The 12,033-nt window shown below is 32.0% G+C and overlaps 1 protein-coding gene across 5 annotated transcripts; it reads right to left on the reverse strand.

The window, feature by feature from the left end:
• Positions 1–678: 678 nt before the first annotated feature.
• On the reverse strand, positions 679–8,594 carry LOC105778150 (transcription factor TGA4). 5 transcript variants are annotated; one of them, XR_001128553.2, is made up of 10 exons: positions 8,287–8,592; positions 6,166–6,372; positions 5,992–6,066; positions 5,267–5,326; positions 5,099–5,176; positions 4,948–5,011; positions 3,455–3,726; positions 2,354–2,581; positions 1,514–1,734; positions 679–1,004 (listed from the first exon to the last, which is right to left on the reverse strand). XR_001128553.2 is itself a non-coding variant. In XM_052622938.1 (10 exons), the coding sequence occupies exons 3-10, from the start codon at positions 6,313–6,315 to the stop codon at positions 1,582–1,584; spliced, it is 1,080 nt and encodes a 359-aa protein (XP_052478898.1). In that variant the 5' UTR covers positions 6,316–6,372; positions 8,037–8,113; positions 8,287–8,594; the 3' UTR covers positions 1,206–1,581. The 5 variants fall into 5 exon arrangements, 3 of the variants coding, with proteins under 3 accessions (XP_052478898.1, XP_012457230.1, XP_012457231.1); XR_001128554.2 differs by having other exon boundaries at positions 679–991; positions 8,287–8,591; XM_052622938.1 differs by lacking the exon at positions 679–1,004 and adding an exon at positions 8,037–8,113 and having other exon boundaries at positions 1,206–1,734; positions 8,287–8,594.
• Positions 8,595–12,033: the final 3,439 nt, after the last annotated feature.

Here is a 12,033-nt window from a genome sequence, read left to right on the forward strand (position 1 = left end):
AAACGAATGAATCGCCTAAGGTCACACAGATTGTGAAACTAAAGTTCTAGCCCCGTGACACTTCTGTCAACCTAACCTTTAGTTGAAGTATTAAATGCCAGCTCAAATCTAACTAGAGGTATATTTAAAACATATGAATCAAATAGTAAAGACGTATATACTTATTGTATGGAGAAATTGGACTTGGTGTATTAAAAATATTTTTTCATTAAATTTAAATTGAATGAATTACTTTAAATTTAAAAAAAAAAAAAAAGCTCGCAACTTCTAGAACTAATTAGAGAATTAAGTTGAAAGATTACTTTAATTAAATTTTGAATTGCTAGTATTTGTAGAATTATAAAGCATTTATAATATTGGCTGAGGTTGGCAAGAGAGTAGCCAAAGGGGTAGAGGCTTGATCATCTACTTAAATGTTGTAATTGGCTTTTTTAGGCCTTATTGAGATTAATAATTTATTTTAATCTCTTTTAGCTTTTTAATTAAATGGAAAGGTTGCACTTTTGCTCATTTTTAGATTCGGCCTTTTCAAAAAAATTAAATTCATCTGCCCCAGTATAAAATTCCAAACTCACTTGGGAATTAATAAAATAGAGAATTATCTTAAAATTTTAAAATTAATGATATAAAAGCCGAACGATATAATTTATATTTGAAGTAACTTGAAGGAGAAGTAGCTATAAAATGTTAGTTAGAAATCAAACATTCAACTCCAAATGTTTTCTATAAAAGAACTAAAACCTAAGAATGAATTGCTCATGAATTTTATAAAATCACAACTGATTAAAAATACAAACAATACAGCTTTAACAAAAGCAATCTGCAAATATTCTTATGATGATCATACAAATTAACTTCTCAGGGTCACGACAAGGTTCCAAATCTGTTTCGATTTTTAACAACCTGACAGCACTGACTATACAAGGCACCGAAGCCAAGGACTGCTGCCTTGAAGCCGGCCAGGCGGCCGGAGAGAATCCTTGGCATGAACCTGCAAACAATCACTACAATGAACCAAAGAAGTAATGCTAAGTGAAGCTTTGATAATATAATGTGAAACATTCCAATACATGAGCAACTTTTCACAATTATGCATTGGCCATGTTCATCATACAGAATGGAGTACTTAACAGAAATTAAAATGAAAGCTTCAACTGGAGTATAACCATATTATCCCGATTCAAAGCAAGCATGCAGCATGCGTATACTCTAATTTTCTGAATTTTTTTCATATATTTTGGAGAATCATCTCTCTCATATCCATGACCAAATATGAGAATGAAAGTCTAGTTAACATGGTAAATGCAGAACCTACATATTTATATCTTTCAAGGGTATATATAATGCACAGCACATCATTGAAAATTGATTTAATCACAACCTTCCCCAAGGTTAAAAAGAAAAAAAAAAAAAAACTACTCATATGTACAACATCTCATATCTTTGTTTTCTGAAATCTGCTTCAAAAAAAATGTAGGCAATTATGTTTATAATGGCATTTACGAAGAGACACCTCTTTATGAACGCAATTGTTGCAGTGATCATCGACCATCATGTATGGAGGATGGTCTACTGTAAAGCTTATGCAGGTTCACGAGCACAAGTAGCCCAGAGTGAACTCAAAGCTCGAAGACGTTCAAAGTATTCTCCCAAAGCAAGTAAGCCTCTAGCTGTTTGGCGAATCGTTAGTATCCGAGACATCTGCTGCAGTGTTTCCTGCCTAATGTGGTCTGCCTGCAAAAGGAATTAGCAGAGTGTCAGATATGGATTTATGACTGAACACAGGTATATTAATTCTTGTTCCAAGTTTTCTATATATTTGGTCCCTTGAAAAGTTATATGCTGATACCCGAGACCAAATACGTGTCGAATATGAGTATTTAAAAAAAAAAATCAAAAGTCGGGACAATATAGTACAACAGTAAACGCGTTGACCAAATTCGAACTTCCATAGTTTGGGACCTTTAGATCTGGAAATCCCTAGTTCGTTTAAAATAAGTCCCTCATCATTTGTCAATTGGGTGGGTTGGGTTGGTTTCTGGGTTGAATTAGGTCTGAGTCCGAATTGGAGCCAAGTTTTCGGTTTTGGGTTAGAATTGACTAATCTACTATCACAGTGTGCAGCATATTTAAATGCAAATAAAACTAGCATGACTAAAAACCATTGAGCAAGCCGTTATAATGTCACTTCAAATGCATGGATCAAATAACCATGTTAGTGTTCGCATTTGATATGGATGCTTTCAAGTGCTTAGAGGATTATATTCCTATATCTATGCATCGAATGTGGGTGTTGGATGCAAGTACTTCAACAAAACTGAAAAACTGGAACATGGGATGATGCAATTGGTACCTGGTTCACAAAGCTGACTAAAGCTTCTACCTTCTCCATTGCAGTAGTCACCTGAGAACTGTAACTGCCTTCGCCGAGTTGACCGTCCGCCACCGTAACTGACACAATTTCCCGGAGTTTCTCCATGCCTTGTGAAAGCGCATCTTCTGCTTGCTGACATGATTGTTTGAGGTTACAAACTTCAAAGAATTGTTGTTCGGTCAAGGAATCAAGCTGAGGCAAGAGCACCTGTAAATTGACATAACAAGCAAATATTATTTGACATTTTGCAATAGAACTTGGACCAGATTTGTGATTAAATTTTCAAGAAATATATGATGCTTTGACTCAAGTGGGAGTGTCGGATCTAGATATGCATACAACATGAATATATTAAATTTTTTTCCAAACTTTCCATGTATTTGTGCTTGGAGGATCATATCCACATAAGTGTATCCAAACATGTGTTGGATAAGAATGTCAGGCGTGAATACTTCAAAAAAGATATGAAGAGTTGAGCAACATAGCAAAAAATCATGTCTTTCAAGCATGGATCAACAATGTGCTCAATGATGAATCATGTGGAGGGAAAGACCGAACAAAACCAGCATTAGGGTTATAATTGGCCAAGTTCAGTGTTTGTGCCAAGAGACTAAATACTATGTTCCTCGGACTCAGGTGTTGAATACGGGTATATGCATGACAATAGTATGTTCAATATTTCACAATGTTTTACGTAGAGGTGTCTTAGAGAGTTCTACCACCATACTCATTTCCGGATAGGCATCAGACAGGGGTGCTGGATGCAGGTACTCAAGAAAAAATGAAAAGTTGGAGCAAGAGGAAAAGACCAAGCAGAATCCATATTAGGTTTCAATTGGCTAATTTATGTTTCTCAGCCTTCGGTGTGTTCGGATATGGATACAGATACATGTAAGACAATAGTATCTTCAATTTCTCTAAGTTTTTCATGTATTTAGAGAATTCTTAGAGGGTTATAACCCCCCAACCCGTTTCCGAATAGGCTTTAGACAAGAGTATCAAACACAGATGCTTAAGGAAAATGAAAAGTCTGAGCAATGTAGAAACTATCTACAGGTAATTAAACTAAGTATGAATCACCTTAAGAAGTTCTGAAGGGCGAAACCCTCCAATCCATGAGAAAAATTGCTCAGCTGATGTTTTCCACATGCCCGACATGACATAGAAAACATCAGACTTTGCAGCAGTTGACTTCATGCGAAAAAGTTCAGAATAATGCTTCATGCCAGTTTCCACAAGCATTTGAAGATCTGTGTCACTTATTTCGGCATTCAAAGCAGCCCTTAGTCCACATATCTGTTTGCTTTGTTCGTCCATCCAACGTGCATATTCTGTCTCAAATGCAGCAATCCCTGCAAAATCCCCAAAATGAAGAAATCATTGAAAACATCAAAGAAGAAAAATTAACTTTAAATGGGAAGAACAATGGCACCATAGAGAGCTATTACAGAAATATCACATTCAACACATCAGAGAAGCGTTATATTATACCAACATATTTCGGGGTGGTCTGACAGTTTCAAAGCTACTGTCACTATCAACTACATTAAAGTGCTATATGTTACTTGGATTCAGATGTCAATGTCAGACTGGTATGTTTTATTTTTTCAAGGTTTTCATGTATTTAGAGAGTCCTTGGAGGACTATATCTCTAGTCGACATGAGCAACAAAGAAGGGTTCAAGACACAGATACTTTACAAGAAATAAAAAATCAAAGCAACATAAGAAGTGCCTTCATATAAACAAATAAAGAATGTAGTTTAGTTTTAAAAAAAGAAATAGCTTACTTTCTGATAGCTTATTCAATAAGCTACGTAATCTTCAAGTACATGTGAATATAGCAAAAGATAGGTAGACCCTGTGAACTTGACCTCAAGTATAAATAATCTAAGTTTGAAGTCAAGCCTGGGAATCAAGCTTGTTTTTACTAGGTAAACGAGCTTAAGCTAGTCAGCTCGAGCAGCTTGAACTGCATCAAGCTTGAGCTGAGTTTTGAACTTCAAATTTTGAGTTGAGCTCAAACTTCTAACAGCTTGAGTTTGGCTGAGCTTGCTTACACCCCTAATTGAGAAAATGCTCCAATAAATTTTGTTTAAAAAAGTTTTGAAGGGGCAGGATGAGAGAGTTCCTTTCCAAGTAATTGGTAGTTAATAATTTTCAAATACCAAATTCATACTTTATTTTCTTTAGCACACTAATCTGAAGGTGAAACATAAATATAACTACACAATATAAAGGCAAAACATCAATGGTTAGTCTAAAAGTACAAGCATTTATATAGTTTGAAATGTTAGATACAGAAACAACTTATGTTGGAACAACTTTTTATTTTTCTTGAAAGTATTCATGTTCGATATCCATGACCAACGTATATTCAAACATAGATATGGAGATATTCCCCTCAAAGGACCCTCCAAGTACATGGAGAAATTTAAGAAATAACTGAACACACCATATCGAAAATATATCCATATCCAACAATCACACCCAACTCCAACTATAACATATGAAACAACTAAAAGATGTTATAGCTCAAAAGTAACAATAACTGCCAGTGTTTTGACAAACAAACCTGATTTTACTGGTGCAGAGAATCCAAGATTACCACCTACTAACCCACCACCCATATAAACACCCTGCAATAAAAGATTTTACTGCTTAAAATGGCATTAAACATTTTTAAAATGAAAAAGAAAAGAATTTATATTAGAATCATTCAAAACCTGTTGCTTCATTTGTACAAGCTCCTGCTCCAATTGAATCAACTTTAGACGACTATTTTCTAACTGTTGAACATAAGCCTGAAATGCAATGCTATGAAATTAATTAAAACAATGCACATGCTGTCTTCTGGGTTATCTGTTGCAATTCATGACCATATTTTATCTTACCTTTTTCCGTAATCGGCTTTTACGAGCAGCCTCACGGTTTTGTGCAAGCCGTCTCTGTATCTATAGATATTAACAGTAAAATCCACAAACATATTAGACCCTTAATTTAAGGTAAACAAATGATCAACAAAAAAAAAAAAATTAGACACATAGGCTCATAGCAGCTAAATAAACTGATTTGGAAAGAAAATATGAAAATTGTTTCGAACAGAACTATATCAGAATAAGATTATATGATTTCTGTAATTATGGACAAAAATAATGGTGTGCACGCATGCTTTTCCTTCCTTACGTTAAACCAATTATTTTCACTGTTCCTAAATCAATTTATCTCATTAATTTTCATGATTTTAGCAGGAAAGATGAGATTAATTGCTCCAAAAGATGTTGATCCTTCTGCAGTCTGCTCAAGTGAAATTAGAATCTCTAGTGCTACTATATTGAAGGATTTTAGTCATCTAAATGACGATCACTAATCTGGGCTTAATCCAACGATGTTAGTTAGACTTGGGTGAGAGTGTCAGAAAAGGGTTTATGTCCAAGACGAATATGTTCAATCTATCCCATAGCTATGTCCAGATAATGCATCAAACATGAATACTTCAAGGAAAATAAAAGTAAAGCAACATAGTTTCAACATCATACAGCAGATCCAGGACAATATTTGCATCCATTAAACCAAGAAAAGAAATATAAAATCAGCACTATGTACAATTCAAACTTACCTTATCAATACGTTTAGTTGCCTCTTGCTCATACTTGTTAGAAGGTGCAAGCATTTCATGGGAAGCAGTTTCAGACTGGAAAAAATTCAAATAATAAAGGTTAAATAGCACCAAAATCAGATAAACATTTTTTTTAACAACTAAGCGAAGAAATAATAAATCTGAAATTCACACCTCGTTTGATATTTTGTTATCCATTTCAGCAATCATTGATACAGATGCATGCAGATTGCTATTAGCATTAAAACTTTCTCCCCACATGCCAATCTGTTGGATAGGGTCATAGATATCCATCCGTCTTGAAGGAACAAACTGAGATTCCATGCTTCTTGAATCGAAAATGGAGGCAGCTTTTGCATAAGTTGAACTGGAATAAGGAGTCTGAAAGGAACAACACATGGATATGCATGGGCTTTATTACTCCATGAGTATGAAGAACAGGTATAATAGCAAACATTTGGTAAGCAACAGAGAACATGATCATAAAATTTAATCAATAAGCCTTTCACAATACTAAAATTGTCAAAGATGCAACACAAATGAAAGGAATCAGTGGAAAACTTTTATATATTGATTTGTTAGGAAATCAAATCAGCCTCAGTGACCTCTCAAATCCACCATGAAAGTTTAGAAAAAGAATTAAAGAAACCAATAACAGTGAACTTGTTCTACCATGGAACTCGAACAAACATGGAATTAAAGAATTTTGATCTGCTAACTACCAAAAAGAAGAAAGAACTGTTTAAATCTAAAAAATTGATCTTACAGTTTCAACGTCAGAAGAATCATTTAAAAGCTCCTATAACGCTTCAACAATCATCAACCTTGCAACTCTTGAAGCAACTAATCTTATTACCTTGTAACTATTTCCTGTCTGCAATAGTGCATCCACATATATAGGTTATTTTTGTTCTTCTTTCTCTTTTCTCCCTTTGACTTAACTATTGCTATTCAAAAGCTATGGTACCCAGCTTTAGAGATAAATGTTGAATACGGGTAAGCATACAATATGAGTATAGGTAATGTCTAAATAAGTGCCGGATATGAGTAGTTTGGAGAAAATGAGGAATATGAGTTTGGAGAAAATGAGGAGTATGAGACTGAGAAACACAATTCAGAAGTAAAGTTCCCATTCGCTAGTAGCTGCTGAAAAAGTAACTTGATAATAACCATTCAAGTTACTTGACACTGTGAAACTGCAGTTAGCCCCTTCCATATGAACACTATAGAAGCTTAGCTATTAAGGATGATAAATCTATGGTGACATTGGCATCGACAAGGAATGAATAGTGAAAAAACAATGAACAATGATATTCCCTCTTTAACTTTCCAAGCTCATAGAGTTTATAGTTCCATAGAAGGGAAACCAATGAATCACAATCAACTTCAATTTAGTGGTTTCAAAGAAAATATGGTTTATTTGTATCCGTGTATGAAAAAGATTGAAAACCCAATCATGACATCCTTATTTTCATATCATTATCCTCCATCCAACTCAGTCGTATGCTGTCAACTCTTGCCATTGTTGGAGGTCACTGTTGAACTTAACTCTTATTTTCGTGGTGGACCTATTGTTGCTCGGACCTGGATATGAGTATTTGATACGAGTATGCGTTTCAATAATTTTTTTCTTCAAAATTTTCATATATTTAGAGGATTCTTTAAAGATCAATCCTTAATCAAACATTAGTCAAATAAGGGTATTGGACACAAATACTTAAAAAAAAAAAAGAACACGATCAACATAGGCTATTCCTACTACAGTAGCAAGATATTCCTCCATATGATCTTTCCTAATAGGAACAAAGAGCTTCTTCTGCTATAGATGAAGTTAAGATAAACCAAAAGGATAAAGCTATGCATATGAATCTGGATGAAAATGATTTGAAAAATCTAATTGAGACATTCAATAACAACAAATAAAAGAAGATCAAAGTCTCAAATAACTATGATAATAATCACAATCAATACTTATTCAATCTGTTTTCCCCTCTGAATGAAATTCAAACCAATTCAAAATTAATAAAAGGAAAAAAGAGGGCTACCCAATAACATGGTTCAACTGAAAATCCATTTTCTGAGCTCCAAAACAGAAAAATTTTCCAGTACTTTATTAATCCATCTTGCGAGAAAAACAACAGAAGATAACTCAAATTACAAAAACTACAAAAAAATATAGAGATATAGGTATAGAAAGGAAGAAGCTTTGTTTTAATTCAAATAAGTTGGTATGCTTTGCATATTTCCCAGCTTTCCCGGAAACCAAACAATTAAAAAGACAAAAAACAAACCAACCTTTTGTTAAAAGAGTCGTTAGAACAAGTTTCCCGCTAAAATTTGAGGTCCAAAAACAGCAAAAAAGAAAACAAATTCCTTTCAAAAACCAATAAGCAAATAGCTTCTTCTTCTTCTCTGCGAAACCCCTAAGCTTCTGTCGTATAATGCCCCAACACCAATCCTTCAGGGAACCCCAATCGCCCTTCACACTGATCGCATCTTTTCCCCTTTATTTTATTTTATTTTATTACTACAATCAGGATAATAACGTAATGCGAACTGAAGAAACTCGACCTTCGCTTAAAATTTTAATATTCAAAAAATATATTTTTTAAAATTGGATTTGATCTTTCACACAATCTTCATCTTTTTACACTGATTATTCGTATTCAAAAATTAAAAATTATTTATTGAATTTAACTTAATAATTTAAAGTCCTTAAATAAAAAATAAAAAAATGGAACAATTCCACGTTTTTGCACTACAACATTTAACTTTTTTATATTCTGTGGTTACTATTAGTATTTTTTAAATGATTACTTGTTAGATTTGTCTTCGTAATATCGTAATCCACAGTGAGTTGAACAGCACATTACCCATTAGCCATTATTTTAGAGGTTTTCAGAAAAATACAAAATGTTTTTTTATTTTTATTTAAAAAATGGTCATCTTTCCACTAGCTCTGTTTATTATATACCCGACTCAACTTTCTTCCTTTAATCCACGCGCATTCCTTTCTTGCGTGTTCCTCACGTCAGTTTCCGGCGTAAAATTTTGTCCCTTCTCCTGTTTCTTCCCTTCCACTTCACGCTCTTAACCAGCGCTTGAATCTCACTCTCTTTTTCAAAAAATATTATTTAGTATAATTAGACGTTTGGTGAACCTAATTAATCATTAAATGGTGACCCTTCCTTACATTCTTGCTCTAATTGCCCCACCCCTTCACGTCTTCTTAGAGACAATGCTGATCTCAACACTTCAAACCTGTCTCACTCTCTCTCTCTCTGCGTATGCTATTCCTCTAACCAAAACCTATACCTATACCTCTACATCCTTATTTCATATAAACTTTTTTAGAACTCCTATTTTATGAAAGTCAATTCTACTTTTTAATGTGGTCAATTTTAATTTTGTACTTCTTATATTTTGAAATTTTAGTCTTGATCTATATAATTGTAGAATTAATCTATTTTTCTGATTGGATCATTTTAAATCTCTATTATATTTTTAAATTATGAAATTTCAATATTGACGTAAATAATAGTTGTTGATTCATTAACTAATTCTTTAGTGAGTAATATGTAAAAATAATAAGTTAATATGGCATTACACATATGATAGCATGTTTAACGTATTGACTTTTGGAAATAATGAACTTATCTTAATGAATTTAACAATTATTGTTTGATGAGACTAAAATTTTAGAATTTAAAAATACATAAACTAAAATGAACCAATTAAAATGCTAGAACTAAATTAACAGCTTCACAAAACACAAAAACCAACAGCATACATATTTTTATCCATTTTCCATAATTTCACTAACTTAAATAATAATATAATATAAATAACAAAATAATTAAAATGAGACTTGACAATATTTTAAATTGACTTATGATATTTTTATAATTATGGATAAACTTCTTCTTGAGAAAAAAATAAAATAATTAGTTGAAGTTAGGGAATAGGATAGAGAAAATCAGAATCTATACCGTTTTGATAAGCAAAGTTTGTTAATTATACAAGTTGGCTTAAGGAATTAAATCCACATCTTGGAAAGAATATGGTAGCTTTTTGACAACTACATCTTCACTTTTGCCTTTATCCATATCTACTGCCCTATTCCTATTTAAATCTCGCAAGTTTAATTCAATTTGAAATATAAATAAAAAAAAATACCATCCCAACTTTCACACACCCTTTTAAACTTTAAATTAAAATAAAACAATACTTTATTTATCTTTGTCAAAAGTTTTGTGTAAATAATAACAAATCGGTTAGAATTTTGATGCTTTTTCTCTGGTAGATTTATTTTTAAGTTTAATATTTTTATGATGACAAATAAATCTAGTTTTACATTTTGGGAGAATTCCACTCCCATGTTGCATGGTGTAGATTGTAGAAATTATGAAATTCAACGCCATTCTATGCTAACTACGAATACCCATGATTCCATATGCACTAATTAGCAGCACTACAAAAATAGTTGCATATATCAAGCTATATATATATATATTGTAGAAAGCTTTATATAATAATGGGAGATAGCCCATGTTGAGCATGTAAATTTTATTATTATTTGAAGATAACCCAATCCCATTTGTGTGAAGGATTAGCAACTTTTAGAGAGACATTTCCTAAACTTTGGTGAGGAGGTCCAATTAGTGCCAACTAAAACAACTATAGGTCAAGCATATATGACATAAATGATTAAAAGAATCATATATGAGGGATAGTTCATAATATATTAATTAATGTGAAATATGGATAATCTAGTAGGAAGAAAAGATTAAAATGATTGAAGAGAGGATAAGTTTAAATAATTAAATTATGGATAATTATTTGATATATTAATGGTGGAGTTTTGTATTATATTAACGATATTAAAAATTGTCATATGTCTTTACTTGATATTTAGAAAATGAAAAAAATTAAAGAGACATATAGCAACTTTTTAATCAAGCTTGTGGAGTTAAAAATCCAACCACTAATGTATCAAATAATAAGTATTAAATTATTGTTGTGATAAAATGATTCAATATGCTATAAATATTTTAAATGCATGAGTTAATATTTGATACAATAACAGTGTATTTTTTTTCACAAGCCGCTTTAAAATTTACTATTTTTAATATTTATTTTTAATATTTTATTATATTCCTATAAAACACTTGTCAACCCTAAACCTACATGTGAAGTTTAAAACTTCATTCATAATGTACCACATATTTTTCTATATTAATAACAATATAGTGAAAAACTAAATAAAAAAATTAACCATGTGGCTGTCTTTTCAATTCAATTGTAATTTTAAAACTTATTTTTATTAATGCTTTAAACGTTTAGAAAAATATATGCAAAACATGTACATTTAAAATATATGATTGCCTGATGATCAAGGTATTCACCGTCCTAGGTGTGGCCTGAGTCCGAGTCGCGTTAGTCATGTTATTATTAGGGCTTTACCCTCCTCTTATAATTCTTCTAAAAAAATATGTCCTTATAAAGGGAATGGGTGATTTATCAGATTAGTTTTTCCTCAATAATCATTCTCACGTGAGATGCTTTCTTTCTCATATTGTAACTAATGTAAATATGGTTTCCAATGTAAGGTTGTTGTCCATAATTAAGCTTCACTTCTAGAATATATCATTATATGTGCAAACAATTAAATAGTTTTATTATTACAATTCAAACTCTTCCTTATTTTCTTTCACATTGACTTTTTTAGCTATAACTATTAAGATAAAAAAATCAAAGAAATGAAATATCTAAATGAAAATCAAAATCATGATGTAAGACATATATCTTATCTTAAGTAATTTATTTGGATTCTCTAATGATGATAGTATAATTGATGAAATGGAAGAGATGAGCCATCCCCTAATGAAGGCTACTATTCAAATAGAATGGCTAAAGATTCCAATCCGGGTTACGTGGTTGATAATCAAGATATTCATCATCGGGATTTGCATGATACTAACATAAAGATTCTATTAAGGCTAATAATGAGATATAAGATGACCATAATTTAAATTTAGAATC

The sequence above is a fragment of the Gossypium raimondii genome, chromosome 10, assembly GCF_025698545.1.
Source record: "Gossypium raimondii isolate GPD5lz chromosome 10, ASM2569854v1, whole genome shotgun sequence".
Classification (NCBI taxonomy): Eukaryota; Viridiplantae; Streptophyta; class Magnoliopsida; order Malvales; family Malvaceae; genus Gossypium; species Gossypium raimondii.